This window comes from Melospiza melodia, chromosome 19 (assembly GCF_035770615.1).
Source record: "Melospiza melodia melodia isolate bMelMel2 chromosome 19, bMelMel2.pri, whole genome shotgun sequence".
Taxonomy (NCBI): domain Eukaryota; kingdom Metazoa; phylum Chordata; class Aves; order Passeriformes; family Passerellidae; genus Melospiza; species Melospiza melodia.
The window spans coordinates 438,377-465,516 of record NC_086212.1 but is presented as its reverse complement, the minus strand read 5'-3'; the positions used below and the strand labels follow the sequence as shown (position 1 = coordinate 465,516).

General features: G+C 49.5%; 1 protein-coding gene across 2 annotated transcripts in view; it reads right to left on the bottom strand.

Annotated features, from left to right (window-relative positions):
- Positions 1–4,803: 4,803 nt before the first annotated feature.
- LOC134426795 (rho GTPase-activating protein 39-like) overlaps positions 4,804–27,140 on the bottom strand; it is a 55,059-nt gene continuing 32,722 nt past the window's right edge. For both annotated transcript variants that reach the window (XM_063172041.1, XM_063172040.1), the window contains exons 3-10: positions 22,078–23,380; positions 19,028–19,574; positions 17,686–17,775; positions 10,658–10,731; positions 9,048–9,247; positions 8,024–8,115; positions 7,358–7,527; positions 4,804–6,962 (exon numbers count right to left, since the gene is read on the bottom strand). In XM_063172041.1, the coding sequence (XP_063028111.1) occupies positions 6,768–6,962; positions 7,358–7,527; positions 8,024–8,115; positions 9,048–9,247; positions 10,658–10,731; positions 17,686–17,775; positions 19,028–19,574; positions 22,078–23,380 (2,671 nt within the window). In that variant the 3' untranslated portion in view covers positions 4,804–6,767. The remainder of the gene's footprint in view (positions 6,963–7,357; positions 7,528–8,023; positions 8,116–9,047; positions 9,248–10,657; positions 10,732–17,685; positions 17,776–19,027; positions 19,575–22,077; positions 23,381–27,140) is intronic.

The window sequence follows — 27,140 nt, the reverse complement described above, 5'->3', positions numbered from 1 at the left end:
TTCTCTGCTTTCTCTGCAAAGGAGTTCAGGTGTCACCTGTAAATCCTTTATTTATGCTCAGCATGAGCAGAGTTGTGCACTCCACCTGACTCACTGTCAGAGAGCAGCAGGAGCTATCATAGGACAGCTGAGCAGGAACTGAGCTGGGAGGGCACTGCCCTATCCAGCACAGGACAGGCCAGTGGTACATGGGAGCAAAGCAGGGACAGTGACCAGATGAACACTGGAAAATCCTACAGCGATGAGGCAGCTCAGGGGAGGATCCTGGCTTGGACCAGGATCTCTATCATCACAGAAATGGCTGACCTGGCTCAGGCAAGGGCCTGAGGTCTAAGGGCAAAGGTCTGTGTTTAGGCAACATTCCTGAGAAACAGGGAGGAAATTCCCAGTGAGGTGTCCTTCAGCTACTTCCCCTCAAGGGCCTGGCTGTTGTGGTGCTATTGGGAAGCTGGCCCTGAGCTTAGCAGCTCTGCTTTCCTACATTCCAGCTGAGACAATCACACTCGTGGCAGGGCAATGCACCCAAGGAGCAGCCCCAGAGAGCTGTCACGAAGGCCTCAGTGCCTGGCTGAAGCAATTCCCTGCCTGAGACCCTCCACTCCTCCCTGCCTGGCCACTCTGGGGCCTGCATGGCAGTGGAAAGGAGGAGAGTCTGTGCCAAGAGGGTCTTTTCCTGTCTCTAGACCTCTGCCAGAGCCCTCAGCTGCCTCAACACAGCCCCCATGAGGGCCCTGCAGTCTGCAGAGCTGCTGCAGCATCCCACTCTGGGGCAGGAGCATTACAGATTCATCTGGACATGGTCTCCACCCTCCACACCAATGTGCTGCAGGCCAGGGATAAGCTTTGTGTCCTGCTCTTCCCACTGTGCCTCACCTTGCTTGTACTTGTTTATGTCAGAGTGCTGCTGGAGGTCCCACAGGTCTAGCTGACCTCCAGACTGCTCCCAAGGTGCACACAAGGATGGGAGCTGAGTGACTCACCAGGTCAGTGTGCCATCATAGCAGAATTCCACTTCTGGGTACCTTCTACTTTGGGACAGTTTCTCACCCCTTCTTTGTTGACCAGAGCACCAGAGGCTGGGAACTGGCTACATATCTCCAGGGACGGGTGCCCACCCTCACCCTGTGCCCTTGGCCAGAGCAAGCACAGCCCCATCCAGGGAGTGGCTGGGAGGGACACACAGACAAGCAGACGTTTCTACATGACCACACCCAGACATCCTGATTTAGCTGGGAGAAAGGAGAAGGCTGAAGATTCCTCACCTCCTCATTCTTTACAGGGCTGTCCATTTGCAGAGGAGGCTCTACAGGCCTTTCTGTGGTCCCTGGGGTTATGGGGTCTGATGGACATGTCCCGAGAGCAAGGAGGTAACACCCACCAGGGGACACCCTAGCCCAGTATTTGGGGCTGTCTGCACTTGCAGTGCCCTTGTCTTCCCCAGCAGGCACCACGGCCATGTTGTTTCAGGGAAGCCTGTTTCAAGGCAGCTGAGGCAATCCAGCAGCTCACTGAAAAGGAAGGGCCCCCCTCCCTCCTCCATTCCACACCCCCTACATCCCTCATGGACCACCTGGTCTCCCACCTCACTTGTAATCTGAACAAAAGACCAAATGTGGCACAGACAAGATGGAAGAAATGTATCTGTGAGCGGAGGTGAACTGATGTAACCCACTGGTTCTTCTTTGGGAGAAGCTGCAGCTTTTAAGAGCCTTCACCTTCCTAACACCTTCATGACTTCGGGCCTCGATCTCTGCCAGCATCCAGCCCTGACAGCAGAGGTCACACAGTCCTCCAGTCCTCAGACACAAGCTCCCTTTATGGTACCTGTAAACACTAAGCACTTCAGACAAAATGGATAGTTTACATGGTGAGACAGAGGAAGGTCCAGGCAGAGGCTGGGGCAGGAGATGCAGGTTCAAATCCTTGTGGCCTGGACAGAGTCCTCAGCTGGTGTCCCCTGCTTTGCAAGGAATAGTCAAGCGGATGAGTGAACTCCATATGTCCCAAAAGCTTTCCTGCATGGCTACCTGTAAGCACTCAACTCCGGTCAGGTTCCTATGTGGTCCACCTCACTCAGAACACCAATGCTCCTTCCTGTTCCCTCGTCATGGGATGATGAATGCCTGAGCTGGTTTCCCCACCCCACTGCATCCACAACCAGACCTTGCCACTGTTCACTATGGCTGACAAATGGTATAGGACAACAGGACCTCTAAAAGCAATAACCTCAGCAACTAATTCAACTTTTCCCATCTCTTTTTTTTTGGGTGTCCCGCAGACAGTCCATGGGTGTGGCAGAGCCAGAGCCCTGCTCCACACAGCCCCAGCTTGGCACTGTCTCCATGGGCCAGTTCTGCTCAATCTGCCAGTGCTGTGCTGTAGCCACATCAAACCAGCACTGGGGCAGAATCAGGACAGGCAGCCTCCCATCTCTGCCTCCTGCCAGTGCCACAGGGCTCCCAAAGCAGACCTGCCTGTTCCTCTGGTCTCTATCTTCCCACAGGGCTGATTTAGTGCAAAGCTCCATGTAAGGATTGGACTAAAAACCTACATGAGGATTATACTAAAAACTGGCCTCTCATTACCCAGGAGCTTTGAGGAGGTGGCAGAACTTCTGTGCATCTCTGGTGGACAAGGGCAGGGAGACCCTTCACATTTTCAATGGAAGGAAAGACAGTGGGGAACTTCTCTATAGAGGGGTAGCCTTGTGGTTGCCCTGTCCTGTAAAACATCAGGCAGCTGCCAAAGCTAAGCCCTTTCTCCACCTCAAGCTGAACCTACAGGCAGGTTGTTCTGGTTTGAAAGCAAAACCAGTGAGAGACTCCAAGTAATACAATTTATTAGGAAAAGGGAAAAAAACAAAACAAAACATGCAATAATACAAAAGAAAACACACTGACAGAGTCAGAATACAACCTGACACCCTGTTGGTCAGGGTGCTGGTAGCAGTCCAATTGGAATGGTGGCTGCAGTCTTCCTGGAGTGGCAGATGTGGTTCTGTTGGAGCAGTGATCCTGTAGAAGAGCGTAGTCTTCCTCTGAAGATCCAGTGGAAAAGGCAGCTGTTCCTCTGAGAATCCAGTGGAAAGGTTGATCTGGTGTCCCAAAAACTCAGATTATATCCAGTTAAGAATCCTTGGCTCCTCCGTCTGGGCGGGGCATCTCACAATGGGATGCTGTAATTTTTATCAGTCGTGCAGTGACATTCAACAGCCCATTAACAGCTAACGTCTCCCCAGAGGGAGGATTGGTTTGTGGAAGAGATGAAGAGAACTGCCCAATTAACAGAAGATAACTGTCAGACCTCTAAAAGATGGCAAATAGAATACACATTGCCTTGCAATCTAGGACACAGGTCCAAAATCCACCTGTGATCCACAACATCTGCCCAGCCTTTTCAGGAGCTGAGTTGGCACATGGGCAACAGACATGAGGGCATGGTGTCTATCAGCTGCCATGAGCAGAATTGCTTTCACCATTTCTGTTTGCAGGCATAGCAAAAAGTTCTTGTAAGGGTCTGTGAAAAGGAGAGTCAAACCAGCCAGAAATCCAACAGCACAAGCAAGAGCACCCGGCACTGCAGGAGTGCTGGCCCCGCTGGAACACATCAGTCTCTCACAACCAGCAGCAGGTAATGGACAAGCCACTGGTGCCTCCTCTCCAGGAGCTGCGTCCCAGCTGCCCTCGAGCGCCGGCTCCAACTGCACTGCTCATAGAAGCCTGGAACAAACCACAAGCTTGTTCCAAGGCCATCACTTCTTTAACTGATCCAGGTGTCAGGTCATGGTGACTGCAGGAATGAGCCTGAGTCTTGGAGCCTGAGCTGAAGCACTTGGTTTGTGGCCTTTTCTGATTTGGCAAAAATCAGCTCATTTCACAGAAAAGTTTTGGGGAACACTCAGAAATTGGGCTGCAGACATCCCCCTAGGAAAGGGCTGTGTGAGGTTACAATGTTCCTGGTCTTCCTTCTGCGTTCTATTGCCCCACAGCCCACCTACAACACTTCTGCCAGCCAGACTAATGGGAAAACTCAGTGGTATGGCCAGCATATGTGATCCTTAACTGCTGGTGTGACAGAACAGTCCTCATTGGCTTTGTCTGAAGTGCAGCAGCTTTTCCTAGTCTGACAAGACAGCGACCCCCCCCCAGAGCACCAGCAACACAATCCAGAGCCTGGGGTCATTCCTATGTGGCTGAAGTGGCACAGCTGGCATCTGCCCTGCAGCTCCACAACACTGCGCAACCAGCACGAGTCTCGAGCACCAACAGACTGCTCCCAGTGGTTTCTTGGATGACCAGCAAGGAAAGATGAGAGAATGCTCTAGTCTGAACATAAAAATGTCCCCATCAGGTCAGCCTAACAGCCCAATAAATTACATCTGCATCAGCAGAGACCCCGTAGGAGGCCATGCAGAGGATGCCTGTGTGGCCACCTCCTGCAGCCCACCTGCAGCACTCCCAGCTGCTGGAGAAGGGACACAAGCAGAATATCCCTCTTACCCTCCAACTGCCCATAAACTTCTCTCATACCTTTATGACCCTGAAAGGCTCCAGAAGATATGTGTAAAGCAGTATTGTCTCTTACGTGTTTCAAACATTCTCTTCCAAGATTCATTAAGTGTCCTTTGGTAGTTGCCTGAGAATTAAGAACAACAGAAGCAGCCCAAAGCATGGTTTCCAAATGCTTACTTCATGCTGATTCTCAAATCTTACTCAAGAGCACTGACATTCAGGCTGAAATGTGCAGCCCCACATAGATGTAATCATGCTGCAGAAATTTCCAAGAAAGACAATTCACAAAAGATACAGCCATGAAGATTGTATTTATTACTATTAGAACAGAGGAAAAGCTACTTTACTGATTGATATTTACAAATCTGTTGGCAAAGACAATAATATCCAGTGTCTTTTATGAGCATGTTTAACAACCCTTGCCAGAATCATTCACTTTTACTAGCAGCAAATGCCTATGGTTTGATTGACTGCCACTGGCTAAGTGCAAGAAGTAACATGGATCACCACTGCAGTGGCTGCAGGCAAAGCCTGACACAGACACAGGCACCTGCAGCCCAAAGGAGGGCAGGTTCCACGTGGCTGCTCCAGCCCTTGGCAGGCAACAGGACAGCCTGAGCTTGTTCAGCAATTCAAATCTCACGACAGCATGTCAGAGCTGGTAACCTCTGCCTGTCTCTACACTTCTGGGGGAGTAGCTTCACATGTGAAGAACAAAGTGTTCAGCACTACAGAAGGACAGAACAAGCTGAGAGGCATCAAAGCATGGAGATGGGTGTGTATGTGAAACAAATGCTGGCACATTTCGTGGGCATGCTTGACAAAGCTTATTTTGACACGGGAGCAAGATTTCCTGGACCACAGGGTCATCTGGTATGAGGAACCTTTATTCAGCTGGGCACAAACTGAATTCCTGTTCTGGAGTTCATTCAAACTCATCTGAACATAGGCTCTGGGAACCCTCTTAGAAAGACTCTGCACATGGCACCACACTGGCACTGATTGAGGCATCAGCTCTGAACGTCACTGTGGGCAGGGCTCAGCTCCCCACTGCAGTCTGGAGAGGATGATCCCAGGTCCCCACTGGAAAGGGAGGGGGATACAGAAACACAAATGCAACCTTGCATGATACTGGCAGACTTTGCACTGCAACAGTAATCCCAAAACACACATTTTTGCAGCAGACCTGCCTCCAGCAAGGAAAACACCTCAAAGGAAGAGCATGGATACCACAGTTGACTACAGGCAGTACCAGCATTTCTCAAGCACACAGCACTGCTGCTGCTCTGCCTGGAAGGGTGTACCTGAGCACAGGAGCACTTCTGACTGTTGTGGGCTTTCTTTAGACCTGGGCTGAGCCTGAAGGGTGGGTCAAACTGGTATTTAGTTCCTGGCAGAGTAGTCTGGGAAGGATGTGGTATTAGGAAGGGGAGTGCAAGGAGCTGGAGCTGTGAAGGCTGCTCTGAGCATAGGCTCAGGAGCTCCTCAGCAAAGCTGGTGTCAGCTCATGCTGTCTGTAGCAAACAGGAGCTGCAAGGCCACTGGGGTCACTGCTCCAGAAGATATGGCCCTCATTAAGAGGATGCCAAAGTGGTTGTTTACCTGTTTGTTGTTAGGTGTGTGGCCTTCCTGTTGTACCCAGCATCATGGTGTGGGTGGGTACTCAGCACAGGGCTGGTCTTACATGCTGCTGCACAGCCCTACAGTTCTTGAACCTCTGCACTTTCACAGCCCTTTACCAACAGCACTGTGGGACGTCAGAACAACTCTGACATCTCCAGCCAACAGTCTGCAGAGGTGAACAAGGCTGGCCCCAGAGCAGTAGGATTATTCCTGATGAGGCAGCACCTTCCCTCGGACCAGATCTTGCCACAGCACAGGAGTGATGTTTTCCTACCTCAAGTTAACTCTGCCTCCAGAAGGAAAACGAAGAGTCTCACTGCCGCATGTAGCAGTTCCTCACGCATGTCACAGCGCTTTCACTGAGCACCCAATCTTGTGGCTCTCAGGAAGAGGACTGCACACTGAAAGGCCAGGAACTGCTAAACCTGACCTGGCATGCCCAAGGATTTCCTGGTGCTGACAGAACCAAGCCTTCCAGAAATGTCCAGTCCTTGTGATCATACATTGGGAGATGCTGAAGGGCTAACCCAGGGCATCACAACAGTAAGGACTATGGAAGAAACCTAAGTGGAGAGGAGAAGACTTAATCTAGCAACTCCTTAGAGCAACGTTTTGCAGTGTGGGGCCAGTGGCTCAAACCAGCCCTTTGATGAAGCTCGTGTCCAGGTGTACTATCAGCATGCGGAGAAAAGACATTTCTTTGCGTGTGTTCTCAAAGATAATGCGAGGGTCGTCGGACTGGCAGCGCAGGCAGTTGGGGGCCATCACCATGGCCAGGTTATTCACATCCATCTTTGTTCTGCCCACATTTGATGGCTGAGCAAAGATCTGCAGATAGCAAGAACACATTCAGATGGAGCAGTGGGAAAGGGCAAGGAAGTCCAAACACATGGCCCAAGAAAAGGTGCAAGGAGAGCAGACGTAAAGCCTGCCTGAAGGACAGTGCCCCAAGTGCCACGTGTCCACAGGGAAGAGCACTGTGCTCTGACATAACCAACAGAGCAGCAGCCTTGGCAGACAGGAAACCAACCCCAGGCTCTACTAGATCAGGATCAGGGTTTATTGCTCCCATAAGGAACAAGGCCAGCAAACACCCCTCCATCAATCCCACCTTAATACAGATTAGAGATCTTAAAATTGTGCTGATGGTCCCGCCACAGCTGTCCCACTAACTGAGCCTCACATGCTCCTGGCCCCAGTGCAGGGCTGTGGGGGCTGCCTACCTGCAGGAAGTGTATGAGGTAACACAGCACCAGTCTGTTGAGCTCCGGCAAAAGCTGCACCACAGCCACAGCAGCATCGGGGTTCTCATAGTTGTTGATACACTCTTGGTAGAACTGCTGGGGGATCACAGGCTCCTCCAGCTCCCGATACCACAGCTTGAGGAGAGAGGCTGGGCAGAAAGCAGGCGCATGAGAACAGCTCTGGTCACTTCCCCACCCCCTTCAGGGGCAAACTTGGCAGTGAGAGAGATGGCAGAGAAGCGATTTCTGTGCTTGTGCTGCTTCACCTTGATTCGGTCTTGGCTCTGAAATGCTCAGGGACCCAAGCAGACCAGTTAGTGGCAAATACTGGCTGCTATCTACCTGCTCCTCTAGGAAGCAGCTCCTAAAGAAGAGGACAAGGAGACCTGAAAGACTCCCACCACTCTGCCCAGCTTGCACAGCCTTACTACATCAGAGACAGAGATTTCTCCCCACACCCAGTGTTTCCTCTATGGGCAGTGTTTGGAAAGGCAGTGAAAAGACACAGAACAAAATCCCGGTCAGTGCAGACACTTGTGTACACATTCCCAAGCAGCAGCACACACACTGAGCTGCTCTTGCACCTGCCCCTCCACACTGTACCGTGGCTGAGGCTGCAGCAACACACCTGCAACAGTCCTGTACCTGGTATGTTGGGGTCACTGAGACTGTTTGGGATTCTCCACTGATCCACCTGCAATTTCAATGCATTGACTTCATCTATGTCACCTGGTATCCTGCAGAGACACAGAAAAGGTCCTTTTGAGTGAGCCAGGCAATGTGCTTGGTGAGGCAGCAAAGCATGGCTCCGAAGCTGCTTCTGGGGCCTCAGGGAGAAGGGAGCAGGGAGAAGGCCTCAGGCACCAGTGGCAGCTACAGCAGCAATTCCTCAGAGAGAAGGGGGTGCTTATTTTTATACACCATCTTGAAGTGGGGGCTCTAACTAGCTCAGATATCAACTATCTCTGTTCTCAGGAGTGAATATTTTCTGTAACCAGCCTTCTTTGCAGCATGTTCAGACCAAAGATGAGCAGCATCTCTGGCTAAATATAGCTATATATATACACACATCTATCTATCTGTTATCTATCTACCTATCTATCAAAAAATTTACCCATACAAGGCAAAGTGAGCCTTTTAACAACTATCTTAAGTTTAGGTACTGAAAAACTAATTCAAATCTTAAATGCAAAACAAAACCACACACAAAGAAAACAACAAAGAAAACCCAAACCCAAAGCAGAGTCCCCCATGCTCACCACACAGATTCTGTGTCTCTCTTGACTCCTTGTGTCTTGTGCAGCACTGAGGCTGATGTGCTGCATTAGATAAAGAGCTCTGCCAGGATGCCAGGGAGGGAGCTCCTCCCTCCCCTACACTGGCTAACCACCATTGCCAAATCAGATGAAAGCTCATCACCCTGCCTGGGGATGAGTTGTCCACATAGTTAAGTCACACCTACACCAGTCCCCTCTGTGCTAACACATGCAAACTAGCTAATGACACTACAAGAGGTATTCTTGAACCTGAGGAAAGTCAGATTTTGTCCAGTCCACAGTGAAGTGCTATTCTTAGGGAAGAGGAAGCTTGTGGAGGTCGATCTTGACTTCTTGGCTATGAGGACTGACGTGGTTTGCTCAAAAAGCAGCACAGTACCGCAAAAGCTCACCTGAAAATCCCCTCAGTCTGTTCCCCTCCCAGGGCCAGGACCTGCTGTGATAGCTGTGTCTGCACCCAGGGGAGCTTGTTCCCTGGATACATGTCCTGCTGCCGCAGCATGATTTCCTCCAGGGAGCTGCCGAAGAGCGATGGCGTGAGGATGGCATTCCTGGCATGCATTATCTCTTCCACTGTTGGCTTACGGAGGCCCTGAGGACAGAGAAAAGCTTTGTGCAGCCATGACACAGCCAGCCCACAGAAAAAGAGTGACCCAGGGATGGGGATGGTGAGTGGCCAGGACAGAGAAGACTGACCCCCAGTGTGGGCACCTTGTCAGCCTCCTGGCAGCATGGTTCTTGTTCTGCTGCCTAAAATCGGGGGTGGGTCTATTCATCAGGCCCAGGAGGAGCAGAGGAGACCACTTTGGAGAATTTGGGCCGGTTTTGCAGAGATTCTGTTGCTGTGTTTTGCACAGCAAGGGGACTGCTCTGGCTGCAGCTCCACCTGCTGCAGGAGGCAGTATGGAGTGGAGCCCAGCCCAGCCCCAGCTGTGTGAGGTCAGCAGAGGGCACCCATACCCCAACCCAGCATCTGGCGAGCGCTTAAGCCACTGACAGGTGTGAAACAGTCCTTTGGAGATGGGAATTCCAGGTATTTCCAACTCCAGGGAAAGCTTTGCTCTCAGAGGTGCTAAAACCTGAAAAGTAGGCATTGGTACCTGTTGCTTCTGACAAATACCAACACTTAAAGGGGGATTTGAATGTCCTCTGGCAGCAGTTTGGAAAAGCACAGAGCTGTCCCAGGGGGAACAGGCTGTCCAGCACAGTGGCCTTCAGCAGTGATCCTGCAGCCAAGTGAGGAACACGACAGGGAGAAGCTCCTGCTGAGCCCTCTGAGGGTCAGTGGCCAGGGCTGCACTTGTGTGCAATGTGTGTTTGGAAGCTTACTGTCCTACCCCTGGCAGGATGCCAGGAGCCTTCACCCCTCTCAAGGTATTTCAGCTAATTTGTTCACTATGCAAAGTTCAGACGGCAGGGAGTCCCCAAAGGAATTTCCAAAAAAAACCACCCCAATGACCAGATCTGGCTCAGTGACCTAGAACTGACAGGCCATCTACCACTTTTCATGGCCACAGGCAGAACCGTGCAGAGGGAAGAAAGGAAGATTACAGACAACACAGAGCACAGACTCCCCTCTGCACCACCCATCTCTGCTGTATGACTATTTGAACTGGGAATGAACAACTCTGCAGTAAAACAGCTGCAAGACCCAAGCTCTCAGTGCAAAGGGAAACTCTTCCCTCACCTGAAGAAACAAAATTATGAGTATCCCATGCACAGACAGCTGCTTATACCCTGGAAACAGGTAAGTGTTGGGTTTGTCTTTGTCCCTGAGGCCAGGAAGCAGGCAGCCATGCAGATACCTGCACAGCAGGCACTGCTGTCTGCCAGAAGGATGGCAGGAATTGGACAGCAGCCCTCTCCCACACATTCATGGGGAAATGTACTCTGAGCAAGCCTCCCCTGCTCACTCTATCTCCATTTCCCACCACTGAATCAGTGGTGACCACCAGAGTCCCCCAGGCAGCCCCCAGGCCCCGCAGCCAGGGCAACTGCTCACCTTTTTGCCTCCAGTGACGGCTACTTTATGGAGTTTCCGGTAGCAGTACTTGGCGTAGGTGCTAATGGGTAGACCTGGTGGGACAGAGGAAATGAGTGGTCAGCCCACAGCACCATGCACTGAAGCCCTTCAGAGAGCTCCAGCACAGCAGCTCATTCTGGCACAAGCAGCCCCCTCAAGGCACAGCCCACTGCAGCAGGGCGGGACTGCCAAAACTTACATTGAGCACCTTGAAGTCTCCCAGTCCCACGGCAGACAGTGTCAGTGCATGCCAGGGCTTGGGCTTAGAAAGATTAATCTCCAGAGTGAAGGTGCATAGCTCTGCACCTCCCATCCCTGCTCCTGCAGATCTCTGCCTCTCGCACCCGGAGCGCACCTGCCCCGCCCTGACTGCACGCGTGGCACCCATTCAGCATTCACAGCCTGGGCACACACACATGCCTAGGCCCTGGCCTGCTGGGCACAGCCACGGTTGTTTATTATTTGAGAACTTCGGTTCCTTTGCTAGTGAGAGAGGAGCAGCAGAGAAAGGTGTGTGGGGACAGAGTGGCAGCACCAACAGTGACCTCAGGACACAACAAGAGGCGTGGGGAGCTGATGGGATCTTATCTTCCCAGAGATCTGCAGAAGATTTCCTCACATTCCTGCCTGCAACCTTCTCCAACACAAGCCTGTACCAAGCAGCTCAGGCATGCTCTGTGAGACCAGGAAAATGGGACACGCCAAAGCCTGGGAACTGTACCTCAAAAGCTGCTGCCCTCCACAAGAGCACCTGCTCTGTTTGTGCTTGGTTCAGTGTACTCTGAAGGCAAGTGCAAGCCACCATTCACAGAGATAATCCTCCTGTGACACCAAGAGAAATGTTTGCAATGACAGAGCACTGACTGCTGAGAGAGTTTTTCCAAAACCATCGGCCTTTTGTTCTTGTTCAAGTAAAACCCAAAACTGCTCACTGAAAGCAGTGAATAGATCTGCCCTATTTGATTCCCTGCCAGGCCCAAAGCTTGCAGCACAGTTCAAATACTTGTGGCGGTGAAAGTCTACATTCTAGTCAGATGCTGGGCATTTCACATCAGCCTTTCACACATCCTATGGCTTAGGTATGCTGACTGGGAGCTTGGACGTCTTCAAATCCTCTTAATGCAGAGGGAGGACAAACTCTTCCTAAGCAGAGGTGGGAGATGTGTTATCCTCTCAGCCAGCAGATAAACCACAGTCCTTGGCTCCTCTCGATGAAACAAGCACCTCCTGCCTCCATCAATCTGCCTCACAGCTGGAGCCACACCAGAGCAGGTACAACAGCATTCCCATCTCCCAGAAGCAATGGGAAGGAAAGCCAGTTTTGGGAATTTCTCTCTAGGGAATATCTAATGCAAAATATTCACTGTAAGCAAAAATCCTGCTAGGCATGACTTACACTGGGAATATCTAAGGATTAAAAGGAAACAAACCAAATGAGATGCCCTGTGATGCTTTACTATCCCAGGTTACAGCTTCTGCTGTCCAATGCGAGACAAACCCTGAAGAGAGGTGTCACCCTTCTCAGAGGGGAAGGGGAAGAAGCTGGACTGCGTCTCTGCATCCCAGCAATTTTGCAGGAGACAGCACATTCACAATTAATAATAAGAATTATTTTTTCACACTGTATTTAGACCATGAAACACATAATCACCCTAAAAGCTTAACAATGTTTGCAAAAGAAACTGGTGTCCTGCAGATTCTGCATGGCTGATGCATGGGCAGCAGTCAGACACATCTGCTTGAAACCAAATTGGATTTTCCCAGGAAGCTCCCAGTCTCTGAAAAAGCCTAAAACCTACATCCAGCACTTTCTGCAGCGAGGCCTCCTGCTCCCATGACAACCATGTACAGCCTCTGACCCAATGGGGCCTGCTGGGGTCACGTGTGAAGCTGACCAAATTTAAGTAACTGAAAAATAAACTTGCTACGTGCACAGGAGGATGGAGGAGTTACTGTCCATAGACCTGAGTGGCCAAAAAAGAGGCAAAAGCCCTGAGGAACAGGGTAAGCAGCACTCATCCCAGAGGGCACAGACCAATGGCTTCCATGCAGTCTCCCTGCTCCAGAGCAGAAGCCATCTGCCCCAACGTAAGTGCTCCTGGCATGTGCAGAGTGGGATGGGCAACAATGGAGAGAGACATGGAGAGGCCAGGAGGCACATGCTGAGCTGCAGGAAGGCACATGAGGGAGAGGAGTAGAATTTAGCTTTAGCCTCAGCTTTTCCAAACCAGCAACCTGTCCCAACCATCTGCTGCTTTCAGAACGCTCAGCTAGAGACTGACGACTGGCACTGAGCTCATCACGCACGCTGACATCTCCAGACATGTGGGCCAGGTACTCCCTCCAGCCTCTTGCTGCAGGGCTGGGCAGCTTCATCTGCACTGCCTGGAAAGGGCTAATGCTGAAGGCAATTCTCTGAGCACATAATGAATCTGAGAAATTCAAGACGATCTGTTATTCCCTGTGGTATCACAGAAGCCTCAGGAGCTCTGGAACAGAAGACTACTAACAGCCCACATAGTGAAAAATAGTTTTCAAAGGAAAATATTTCTCCATATTCCAGCCTAGAAACACATGTGGACAGCATCTTAAAGAACATCTCCTTTTAGAAAAAGTTAAAATCCAGACTAGACACATGCAGGAACATACCTTCTGAAACTGACTTAAATGCTTTCCTGCAAAAAAAAAAAAAGTCCTAAAAATTCACCAAAGAGTGTGGATTTAGGACCTGGCCATAGAATATGTATTTTAGCACTACAGAAAGCTGTTGTCTAGATATTCCTCTGATCTACCACAGCATTTTGGATCTCAGCCTGGCACAGCCAGAGCAGGTTCTCAGACCAGGATCCCATCTCACTGCACTCTATAGCATAGGGGTAGGTGCTCCTGAGCAGGTAAACTAGGCTTGGCACCAGCAGTGCTGCTCTCCTGGCTTAGATCTGCCCAGGATCCATTTTACAGCACTGCTTTAGCTCCTCTTTTTCACACCACCAGTGTTTCCTTCTACACCCCAACAATGCTTCTGGATCACCATTCCCTATATGGGAAATGCCATGTTCATGAGCCAGACAAGCCAGCAGCCTGCACCTGTCACCAAGATAAGACACAGATACAGGATGTCTTAAAAATTGGTATCTCCCTTCAAAAAACTCCTAGCTAACAGCAGGTGGGCAATACCCTCAGGCAGTGTTGTACCTGGACCATTAACCATCAAGAGACAGACCTCCCCTCTTTGCATTTGTCTCATTTCTTTCTAAGCCTCTTTATGCTCTGAACTGTGGGGGCTGGTGGGCCAGCAAGGAAAGAACCCACAATACTCCCCTGGACAGAAAACCCCTCAAGCCACAACCACCCTTGTTAGGGTACGAAAAAAACTTCTCCCAGCATGCCTTGCTGTGATGGGCAGACTCAATGCATCCCATTGGCCCTTCCCACTCCCTCCACCCCTGTGCCCTCATCCCATTGGCCCTTCCCACTCCCTCCACCCCTGTGCCCTCATCCCATTGGCCCTTCCCACTCCCTCCACCCCTGTGCCCTCATCCCATTGGCCCTGGTGTTCTGCTCTGCCCCTCAGGATCGCTATATAAAACCCTGCTTTCCCTGCCAGAGCTGCTGCTCATCCCTGGATACCTTTGACGAAGCAGCTCAATAAAGGCTCTCCTTGGAACCCCACACAAAGACCCCATCTCTCCTTCTGTGTGCCTGGATCACGGCAGAACTGAAATCACCCAGCATGAGCATAGATGTGCCTGTGCCCCCGAGATGTCTTCTTCAAGATGCTTCTTTGGGAAGGTCATGGCAATCTGAACAATGTACTAGCCCTTTGGGATTTCATTCTGTGCTTCAGGACAGACCATTACTGAGCCTGCTGCCCAACACCAAAAGCAGGCAGCTTTCAGCTCTGCTATGGCCCACAGTGAGAAATTTTCCTCTTGCTTTCCCCAGGTAATCTTAAGTTTCTTTCATCCCATTGACCATCGCCCCTCTTCCCTCCTCCACGTCCAGCTCACATGTCACCTTCCCTGCCTCACTCATCAGCCTGGGAGGGACCCCTGGGCAGGACATACAGAGTGGGCACAGCATGACTACAGCCAAGAGCTGCTTTGCTCTCCGTCCCTTCCCTGCAAGCTCTTGATCTCTCTTTTGGTTTCTGACCACTTCCTAGCAATGTGTATGTGTTTACAGAAATTCATATACTAGCTGGAAAATGTCTTTCCCTCCTCAAAAAGGCTCAACTGGGACCTCCCCCTGCACTTGCAGTTAGAGACCTCTCCCCCATGTAAAAACATTGCTTTTGGTGACACAACATTCTCTGCTGCTTGATCGCTCTGTTTGTCACTCTCGCCAGATCCCTCTGCACCCTTCATTTTTATAGCTGTTAACAATTTTCTATCAACACTGAGCTGTCAGCTCATGATTTGTCTCCTTGTACAAATCCAAAGACCAGCTCACATTTCTGTGGGATCAGCAGACAATCCTCCTTCTGAAAACACAGCATTTATTCCTACCCATTATTCTTCTGCCTGCCAACAGGTTATTCATGCATGAAAAGACCTTGAACCACATTTATATTTCATTTATTCACAGAGAATTAAGCTAGAAGATGAATACTGCAGAGGTTAAGTGTGGGAAACTTCAGAATTCTTTCTTTGGGTATATGTCAGGTGGTAAATGTTTATTCACCTATGAGCTTCTGGACTGAAAGCAGTATGTGCACATGTGTGGGGATTCACTGCTTCAACTCAACTTTTCACTGAAAGACTTACATAGATGCCTACTTATCTTCTACTCAGTTCTGACCAAAGTCAGTCCATTTGATTTCCTTATGGATTTCCCCGCTAAACTGATGCTACAGCATCCATAAGCATCTTAGTATTTCAGAGCCACTAAGAAACTTCTCACAACAGCCTTGCAGCTTCAGGTGCATCCTACCCACCCCTCACACATCTGGAAAGCAGGGCTGGTCAACCAGAAGTAGGTGCTCCAGGGAAAAACCTGACCTTTCCAGCCAGCAGCAGAGAGAACATGGCATGTTCCTGCAAGATTTTCCCTTACTTCAGGTGCAATTCTAAAGTCAAGTCTCTAGGAAAAGTCCTCAGAGTTTCAGTCACTGCGAAAAAGCTGTTTTGAGTGAGCTGCCAGCCCTGCTGCCTCCTCTGTTAAACCCCTGCAGAACAAGGGGTTCATAGCCTGGTCCCTGCCAGAGCAGCCTCCTGGGCCAGAAAGACAGACAAGAGTAAACAGCCTCAAGCTGCGCCAGGGCACATTTAGATTGGATATAAGAGAAAATTTCTTCATTGCAGGGGTAATTAGGCACTGGAACACAGGCTGCTCAGGGCAGGGGTGGAACCTCCATCCCTGGAAGTATTAAGAAAATATATGGATGTGGCACCTCAGGACATGATTTGGTGGTGGCCTTGAGAGTGCTGTGGGAACAGCTGGACTCAATTACTTTAGAGGATTTTTCCAACCTTCATGATTCCATGATTCTATGAAAGGTAACAGTGTGTGTGACCTGTCACCAGAGCCCCAGCTGAGGCCACACAGGTACACAGGCACAGCTGACTTTCAAGTGCTTCCTTCTGGAAACTCTATAAAGTTATCTTAGCATGCCTTTTTCATAACATTTTATATATATATATATATATATATATATATATATATATATATATATATATATGTATCTAAAAATACGTATCAGAGGCAACATAGAAAATCCTGAGTTGGAAGGAGCCTACAAAGAGTCTAACTGTTGGTTTTTGTATTTTGTTTTAAATTTTAAATTTAATGTTTGTTTTTAGGTAAAAACTACATCTGTTTTCCTAAGCACATCTCCAGCACACACAATTTAGACAGGTTATTGCACAGAACAGCCCACTCAGCCCACATCATGGCCTGCTGAACAGAACAATCTCCATGGAGTTGTCTCATAAAGATGTCTTAGTCCCTCGGAGCACATGCAAAATGAATTTTCAAAGGCTCAGAATGGCCTGAACTCTCCTGGGCCTGAACAGGAAAGAAAAAACACAAATTCCTACCGGAAATATAATCCTTTGATGCAATTGCAGGTCTCTGCTCTGAATCCCACCAGAGACAGAGAAACAATGAACACTGTTAGTGCAGGAGCTTCAACCCAGGGCTGTCTTCAGGCCTACCCCTTGACTTGCAGCTGCCTCATGAAACAGGGTGACACAGCAGTGACACAGGGAAGCCACCACAGGCAGCAGCTGTCTGCTGGGAGTGCTCAGGAATGCAGGAAGCTGGACTCCAGCTCTCACAGATTAAAAACACGGAAGTCAATTGATATAAACTGCTGCCTGAGAGGAATTCACAGGGCTAACTGAAGTTTCCTGAAAGCAATATAAAAAATATTGAATGGACTTTGCCTAGTAAGGCTTTAGCCAGATAAAGTGTTATCCTGCAGCCAGCAATTAAACTAAGTCTGGAGGAATGTGCGAGCTCTTGTTCATTCCGCACAGATGCCACGGCAAGCCCTGGGCTGCAGAGCCCAGAAAGTGTAGGCAAGGGAAGCCAGTTCTGGAGAGAAAAAGACAGTGTCCTTCACCAAGCAGCAGCATCCTCCAGAAAGAGCCTCAGGTTAGGCAGTGATTTACAAAATCCATTAAGACAACTGAGACAGGTTCTTTTCAACACATTGGCTCATATGGCTTCTGGCTTCTAGCACCAGAATATGCTCCAGGAAATGTGGCATGCACAGATCAGAGGAATTACAGCACCAAATCTGCATCCAACTTAAAATCCCTCACACAGCTTGCACAATTGTGATGGAAAGGGCCCCCACCTGTCCCAAATGTAGCCCAGCTGCCACTCGCACTGCTGATCCATGCTCTGATCTAATCTTGAACACCAGCCTGCCACCAGATAAATTTTCCCAAACCCAAGTCTCTGTATTTAAAGAAATGGTTTGATTTTCAGCAGAGCTCAGCATTACTGCCTGCCTAAAGTCAGCACAGACCTCTCTCTCAGCTTCCTGTGCCTCTCCCTACCTTCATCCTCTGTGTTTTGTTTTCTCTTTTTCCTGGATTTTGTGATCTTCTTGTTTTTCAGATCCACAAGCTCCTTGATGTGCTGGGCAACTGAAAATTCAGAATAGAGTCTCAATTAATAATGTGGTATATACTAAAATACCAAAACACAGAACTGCCCTGAGATATGGCGGCCAGCCTGACTCCACCAATAAGAAGCTCTGTCAGGGGAAAGGTCCTGCACCACAGCCAGCTCCCAATGAACCTGAATGAGGGCTCAGAACATTCAGCTTCTCCAAATGGCCAAACAGTTGAAAAGTTTATACCTAATTAAACTTGCTAAACACCAGCAAAAGAACCATCTTCTCAATATCTCAGAATACTCTTCCTTGTTGCCTGCATTCTAGGCAAAGCACAGCTGGAGGAAATGTTTTTGGACAGAAGTGACAATGGCTGAAAATCTTTATAAAACTTAAAACTAGTGCTGCACAACAGGCAGTTCAGTGAAGAAATCCCACATTAAGGCTAAAATCATAAAAAAAGAAGGCAAATATTGCCAGTGTAGCACTTGCCCCTTGGTCCGACCTCTGCCGCCATGCTCATGAGCAGGGACAGTACTCTAGTAGCCACCCTGGAGATCTGGGGGGGCTTCAAACACAGCAGGTCCCCAGAGATCAAGAAGAAAATAGGTGTCTAGTTTCTGGCCTGAGATTGGACAAGATACAGTGCGTGTGGCTGAAATAGTGGAAATAAGCCAATAAATACCAGTTAATACTCTCCAAGCTGGTACTTTGCTTTTTTTCTATTCTTCACACCCCATCCCCCCACCCTCTCCAGCCAGATGCTATAGCAATTTAAAATTGGGGTAATAGTGGAATATAAGCTGGGCTGGTCCCCAAACTTCTGAAAGACACATAAATTTCATCTCTTCACACTAAAAGCCTGTGTTCTTCAGGATCCCCAAACAGGCAAGGTCTGTTCTCAGTGTCTGCAATGGCTCCCTTAAAAATTTGGATGCTAACAATCCTTTTATTTTGTCAGCTTCAAGGATCTTAAAAGTAAATTATGTCATCAGAGAACCCAGAAAAGCTCTGCCTTTGGAGGGATGACATCAGCTCATTTCAGTGCTGACGGGTGAGGTAAGCACAGTCTGGGATTTGCAATTTTTTGCCAGACACGAGCTGGTGGCAGCTTCATCCCACCAATGAAAGGTGAACTCAGCCAGTACACTGCACTCTCACTAACAGAGCCCACAGCACTAGCTGGGGAACTACCTGTACTTTTAAAACCCAGACAACCTTGGCTATGTGGCACAACTCACAAAGATGCTGCTGCATACAGAGGAGGTGCATGAGGCACTTACTCTTTTCATCACTGTCAAGGTGGCGGTAAATGTAACCTTCCAGGTAAGACTGAAATTTGGGTGATGGGGAAAAAAAGGCCAGACTGATGGCCATCAGTTCCCAGCCCCACGCCAGGCTTCGGTAGCACATGTTATCTGTTGTCTGCCGGATCAGCTGTATGTAGAGCTCATCCCGCAAGCCTTGCATGCTCCAGCACTTGGTGACCGTGACCAACGCCACGTGATTGCGGTCCATGCGAGTCTGACGATCTCCCATGTAGCTCTGCACCAGTTTGAACATTTCACATGCCTCTTTTTTGATGGTCCGGTTGCTAGTGATGAGCATTGGCTTTTTAATGGAGCCACCATTCCAGGACAGCATGTTGGAGATGGAGATCCTTCGTCGGAAGATGCCTTGTGTGTGCATGTTCAGGTTTTTGGAAGCCCAATCTGCCATGCTGCTCTGAGAGATGGGCTTCCGTAGGGTGCTGTAAGGGAAATGGCATTCCACACAGCCACCACGCTGGCTGCTGCCCTCCTGCTTGGGCTCCAGCTCTATGGTCTCAGGCTGCAAAGAAGAACAGACATGTTAAAAGCAGCTTAGGTGACTCCTTACCTGGCTAGGAAAATTATCCACAGTGAGACATGAAGCTGCCAGCAACTGCACAGTGGTGAATCTGTACAAACATGACTTGGTACATGTAGAATTGGTGGATAACACCTGTAGTTCTGAAAGAGCCTGGCTGGCACAGCCACACACTAATGCTGTCCCTAAGGGAAGTGCTGGGACATGGAGCAACAGGGCTGAGCATCCCAGCTGTTGCTGAGTTTACAGGGATAGACAGGAGTTGAGCCAATTTCCAGAGCAGCAGCACAGCTCTGTGGCACCAAGCACACATCAAGGAAACAAGTATCTCTGCATTCCTCAGTTTCAATGGAGCTCCAGAAGCCCAGGAGGAAGATAAGACAGTGGTCTACAGTTAACCCCAAAATACACATTAGTTCTTAGAAGTTTAGAGCAAGTCAGTGTTTCCTTCTTAGTATAGAGGAACTCCCGAATTCAGGACAGAGGATTCTGCAGTCCAACCCTTTCCCATCTCACACCCCACATGTCTCTGCACGCGGATGATGGGATTAGCACACATCACATTCCACCCCTCACTGCCAGCCTGGGGCACAATAATCTCTCCTGGTTTTTTACTTTGTTCTTTTTATCCCTTGAGTTACTCCTCTACCTCCTCACCCTCTGAATTCACTCAACACACTGACTAAAAATCCCCACTTGCAGTTCTCTGCCATCTCAACATCCTCAGTCTCCCTCAAACCACCTTACCTGCCTGGAGTTGGTTTCCCTTCTATCACCCTACCTGCTCCTTCAGCATGTTCCTTCTGAGGAGTCACCTCCTCATACTATCTTGAGGTTCAGGAAGTTCTGGGTTCTCTCCTCTGTCCTCTCTGTGGCTTCTCTCTCACATCTCATTCACAGCCACCTCTGCTTAGCCTGTCCCAGAACTTCTGCCCACCCTCCTCCAATACTGAGTTTTCTTATCTCCCAATTTTCCTCTCTATCATACAAGCCCAGCACAAAACATCACTGCTCACTCAAGCCACTGGATGTTATTCTCAGGTGAGGCAGTGATTCTGCTGCCAAATTTTCTGCAACTTCCTCCCTTCTTTACTTGGACTCTTGAGTATTTTTGTGAATTTTTTTTTAATTGACTCTTTTTGCCTCTACCACAACATCTGTCTCTTTTAATCTTCTGCTTCTCCATATTACCACATATAAATTATTTTTTTTCACTTTCAAGGACATTCACAGCCTATCCCCAACCCACCATCTCTTGTGCATAATCAAGTTTCAGCTCTCCCTGTCAATGTAACAAGGTGTAACACAGCCAGAAGACTGGAGAGCAGTTTCAAGTCTAAAGAGGCTATGAAATTAAATTGTTGAACTATTAATAGTAACATGTAAGTCATGTAAACTTGATGTGTCTCTGTGCCTGAAAAGTGGGAACATGATATCAGTTTTCCAAAAGGTTTCAGATGAAAGCAAGGCACTTATTGATCCAAAATAGCAATAAAGAGAATACACACAGATAAATCTGATAGAGCAGAGAGCTGTCAGCCTGGCTTTCAAAGAAAAGTTACACCTCACAGGTCTGCTGGAGCAATCTGGAATAGTCAAGGAGCTTTCCCAAGTTTCTTCATGAAAGACTTTGTACCAGCAAACAGAAGAAAAACTAGAAAAAAGAAGCCACTTTTCAGCATGGAGGATGATTGTCAGCTCTGCCTTATCAAATTGATGTAGAGATCCTGATTGTTCAAAATGGGAACACAGAGTGAGCAAAGACAAAAAAGGGAAAAAGCTTCAGGAGATATAAAACTATCTACAAAGAACCTAAATCTGAACTAAAACCAGGAAGCAGGACATTCCTTTGAATCCAAGTAGGAAAAAAGATGGCAAAATAATCCTGCAGAAGTGCTGTGTTAGAGAGAAAACTACTCCCCTTGTGCAGCCACACTAATGGGGCTTTAAAATAGCTATTTCCAACAAGATGCTAGAGCCACTGACACCGATCTTCTAAATACTGCTATTCCATGTTCAGGAATTGGGCAGGAGAATAGCATTATGAGGAACCATTTGAAAAAGGAGAGAGAGAAAAAGAGGAATTGCTGTCATGTGGCTATGCAAATCTTGATGCCATACCCACCAACTCAGATCATTCCAGTGAAGAAAGTACATATAAGGGAAGACATGAGTGACAGTAACATGATCAGGCAAGCACATTTACCCAAGTAGCAGAGCAGAACTACCCACAGTGCTGAGGCCTTGCTGGACATGAGACCCATCCCACAATTCTCCTTCCTCTAAAGCCACTGGCCTCAAACAGGGTTTCCATGAGCAAAGATGTGAAGCTTTATGACCTGTTTGCTATTCTGCAGGAACAGATGTGTCTTGCCTGCAGCATACCCCTGGGATTAAACCCCCCAGAAGCAGGCTCTCTATGATGAGTCTAGCAAGTCTAGCAATGAAAAAAAAAAAATTTAACATGGCACAGATGGGGAGGTACCTGGGAGGAATGGCATGTAGCACCTGATGAAGTCACGCTTGTCTGGCTGGTGACATTCTTTTCTAAAGAATCTATTTTCTCAAAAGTTCTCTTCTGCCTCATTGTGTCCTGTGGAGTAGCCACACTGCTGGGAAAGAATTCCCTAATCTCCAGGTCCTGTCTGTACAGAGACCTATTGCTGGCTGCGACATCATCCCTGGAGCTCTGGCTGATGGATTTTTTCAAGCGGTCAGACTGAAACCTGACCTTGCTGCTCTCTGCTGGAACACCGTTCTCCAGGCCCTCAGCATCCAGGCTGCCTTTGCTTCCCCTGCAAGCTGCTGACCTACCCACCACAGCACGCATCTCAGCAATCACTTTATCATTCAGAGCTGTGAGCTCACTGCTGCTGCCCACAGAGCCAGGTCTTGCTTGACCTGCTCCTTGCCTCCTTCCTTTCCTTTTTCTCAAGCTTGGAGAAGGACCAGTTGAATAACCAGAATCCTGATGGCCAGTTGGGTACTCCTGAGTCTGCAAGCTGTTTTGCCGACTGTGGTGGAGTTCCATGTTCTTGAGAACATTTGCTTCCAAGATCCTCCAAGACTGCTTGAAGCTGTCCTTTGAAGCAAGCTGACCAGGCAGTTTAGTGGAGGTATCTGTTGTTGCAACAGAAGAGTGGGAGAGTTTGGCAGATTGGTCAACATTAACCATATGTTTTATGTATTCTCTGCCAGCTGGGCTGTATTCAGTGGAAGAGGGATTTCTTGCATGCTTCTTTGCAACTTGCTGTTGTTGAATACTGGGATGCTGCAAAAATTTGGTTGGTTGCACCTGCTTTTTTAAGCTATTGCTTGGTGACCTTGGTGGAGACATCCCACTCACACAAATGCTTTCAGTGTCCATATCTACTGGTGGCTCGTCATAAATTGGCAACTCTAAAGATGGCTCATCATATATAGGTGCAGGAGAGGCATAGGTGGGGGATGCAGGCTGGGGGGTTCCTGTCCGGCTTCTTGGAGGTGTTTGAGAAGTAGGACCATTCATCATCACCAGGCAAAACCCACCACTCTCGGTCTTTTTGATCTGCATAGACTGCTTTGTTTCTCCAGTAGGCATTTGCTTTGGGGCTCCCGGGCTCTGGGATGTGGATTGAGGCTGAGCATATACAGCTGGTTTGGGAAGAGATTTTGGGCTGTTGGGCTTTGGAGTACCCTGCAGCTGAAGAGAACTGTTTGAAAAGTTCTGCATCTGCCTCAAACTGTTCACTTTGACCAACAAGGCTGCTTTCGTGCCTGGCAGAGGCTGCCAGTGGGTAGGAGTCTCCCTAAAAGAAGAAAGATACAAATACACACAATTATTTAAGAATTATATTTACTGAAGTACCTTCTTTGTCTACCCAAACTGTTAGTCTCAAAGTGCCTGAATAGTCCCCTGAAGTACCTGCCTTCAGATTATCCAACTATGACAGTCCTTCCAGACCATGCTATTTTTTTATATAAGTTTCTAGATATGCGTTTATTTGTAGAAAAACCTATGAGGTCTATGGGAGGCATATGGGGGTGGCCACTCTCCACTCACAGCTTACATTCCCACGCAACCTGCCACGTCTCCACGCAATCTTGTCCAGATGCACTAGGATCTGGTACCCTTGACCACACCAACCGGCCCTGCTCAGCTCCCATGGCTGTGAAACCCTCCTCTGCTGGGAGTATCACCTCTGATCTGTGGCGGCACTCGGGACCCACCACAACCCAACATGCCCACTGCAACACCCCAGTTCCCAGGATATATTCTACAGTGTAGCAACAACCACCTGCTGTCAGGCTGTGACCACAGCCAGTCTGTGTTTGTGAGCTCTGAGTAAAAGGGAATAGAAAGGATATTAAACCAGCTGAACTTCCAGGTTTTCCAAGGCATCACAGTCCCCAGGAAGGTCCACTTGAATCTGACCCTACCTCCATTTGAATTGTGCCCTACCTCCATATATCTGCTACCAGCCATCACTGGGTAAGACCTGAGGGTGTACTGCATGTGTTCCATCTGAGACAGAAGATGCTCCCCTAACACCTTCATAGCTATTCTGCTGTTTGTACCTTGACCTTGCTCCCCACTCCACCTTGCTGACCTGTCCTCTATGGCCTCTGTGCTGACAGACACACCCACTTCTGCTGCATGTCCGGAGGTGCCCCCACCATGTCTGGCTCTCTTGTGCCTTCCCTACCAAATCCCAAGGTATGTGGACACTAGCCCTCTTGCTACACTCCTGCTCTCCAGAGCACTTTCACCTGGCCAGGTGCCAGCCACCTCCTTCAGCACATCTTCCCTGGGGTATTCTGCCTGTCCTTCCCCCACGGTTATCCTGCCAGTGCATTTGCGCACCCCCTGCTCTCCCTACACCTGCCCCCCACCACTGTGGGTGTCCTATTTCACCTGGTGCACTCTGGTCACCTTCCCTACATCCTCTGTCCAACAGCTAATGTCTCACATCTGTTCCTTATCACTGCCCTCCTAAAGAGGTGGTGTGCTCCTTCCCTATCCACTGCTTACCATATTTTTGGCAAAACATGCTCTCTGTTGGCAATTGTCGTGAATCCCATCTTGATACAATGGCATCATGAGTGGCACAGACGAGGCTGGCACTGCCCTGTCATGGGCACAGTGCCTGACCCCCGGCCAGGGTTCAAAGGCCTCATGACACTGATCACACTTGCTGCACCTCTGTCTTTGCAGGGCTGGCTCCTTTCCCACAACAGAGTCCGTGCAGCTCTCTTGTGCAACTACCCAGGTGTGGCCAGAGAAGGCTGAGAAAAGGTCAACCTTCTCTGGTGCTTGTGGCCAGCAAAGGTCCTCTGCTTTGAACCCTGGGGCCCCTCTTGCTCTGGGGCCTCTTATATACCTCCCACAGAGGCACGAAAAATTTTAAGGGAGCTCCTGACACTACTTCAAGATGGTGATGCAACTGCCATGAGGAAAGCCTGTCTCCGAGCCTCCACCTTCATTCTCTTCACAGCACTGCAGCCCAATGCTGACCTAAGCCCTATGCCAAGAGCAGCTTGGGAAACACTGACAAATTTGACATTTTCTCTCCATCTGCCCAAGCCACCATCCAGCATAGCCCCTGCTCTCCCATTCCTGTTTAGCCCTCAGTGGCTTGTCCTCCACATGCTTCTTCCTGGGGCACAATGCCTCATGCAGGGGTTGAGCGCCAGCGGTGCCAAGTGAGGACGCACACATGGAACCACCAGCGGTAACAGCACCATGAGAGTGGCATTCAGGAGGACACCCAGCTCCACCAAGTATTCCTCCTGGGGACACGGCCTGCTCCTTGCATCAAGGCATCTCCCCTTGGCACACTCAAGCTTCAGTCTCAATCTGAAGACCAGACTCTTTCTCAAAGAGTGCACGGACTAATAGGAAGAACCAGAACAGCAACACCGTCTAGGCTTTTAAATGAGAATTTCTGACACCTCCATGGCTGGATCAGTGAGAGACACTTTGCCAGTCTCTCATTTCATGGCACAGAAGAGAGACTGGCAAAGGACAGAACACTCCACAGGCCCCTGACTCAGCAGGCAGGCCACAAGTGTGTGACTGGGACATATTTTAGCTCAACCCTACAGCAACCATCATTGCATCTGGACCAGCATTATCCAGTTGTTGGGTTGCAGAAGGATAGCCCAAAGGTGCAGATGTGTCCCACTGCCTTACAAGACCTCCAGTTATGGCAGGCCTGGAAAATAACACTGTGCTCTGTGGAAAGGTGCTGGACGCCCACATATCACAAGCCACCTCCTGAAGTTTTTCCTCTCCCTGACATGCAGCACTGCAGGCCCAGCTAGCTGTGCACAGCTGAACCATCCACTCAGCCAAGGCTTGGCAGACCCACCTCAGCCAGATAACAGCATGGCCAGACTTGTGCCCTCCATCCAGGCTCATCACACACTGCTACTGTCTGGCACCAGAAAATCACATGACCAGGAACTGAGCCTGAAGCTCTGCCACCTCCTTGCTCAGCTCTGAGACACAGGAAGGAGCCCCTCCCTGTCCATACAGCAGGCACTGGCACCACGTCCTGCCCCATCGGTCCCAATTCACACCCACAGAGCAGCACTGGGAACATCCCTGTCGGTCACTGCTCAGGTGTGGGCCTGGGCATCTGCAGAACATCACCAACCTGCCCATCAGAGATGGGTTCCTGCTCCAGCATGGCATTATAACTTTTAGGGCCCTGTGGGACCTCAACTGGCAAAAACCTCTGCCCTCCATCTGTGATAAAGAGCACAGCCCAGATTTCAGTCCTCAGATGAGTGATGAGGGATTTGATCTGAAAAAAAAAAGAAGATATTGTGCTCATAGCCTCCTGCAGAGGCAAGCTACCTACCTGTGAGCCCCAGCAAGCCGGAGGGCAAAAGGCACTCCAAAGCACAACAGCTCCTCACTGCCCAGAGTCCCTTCATCAGGGACATCCCTCACCTTGGGCCTGCCCAGGACAGAAGATGCGCTGGGCCTTTAGCACAGACTTGGCCACATGGGTGGGACATGATGGAGAGCAGCAGGAGCTCTGCACTGGTACAGGACTCTCTCTGCACCTACCCTGAGCCCAGATGGCAGGACAGTAAGACAAATTAGACAGCCACAGCAAGGCAATGAAGAAGTGGCTCTGCCTCCCTGCAGCAGGATTTTGGCACTTGTAGTCCATGTCCCAACATGCAGCCCATGCTCCCTTCCTTCAGGCCTAGGTCAAGGCGCACACTGGGAGCCAGCCTGCTCAGGACCGCTGCACCTCCCTGGAGCTGGCAGAGCCACCCACTGACACTGCTTCTTTTTGAGGAAAAGCAGAAACATGTGGGATTGCCACAGCTAGGCTACCATGGACACTGGTAAGAGGCAAAGCACCTAGATGCCCTGCAGAGGTCAGGGGAAACTGCGAAGCTGTGCTACTCCCATGTCATCAAATGCCACCATGCTCCCCCACCCAGGAATGTGATGGTGAAGAGAAACTTCTAAATATGTACAGTACCCCACCTCGCCCATCAGTCTCATCATGGACACATCATGCCATTTACAGCCTCCCTGGCTGCCAG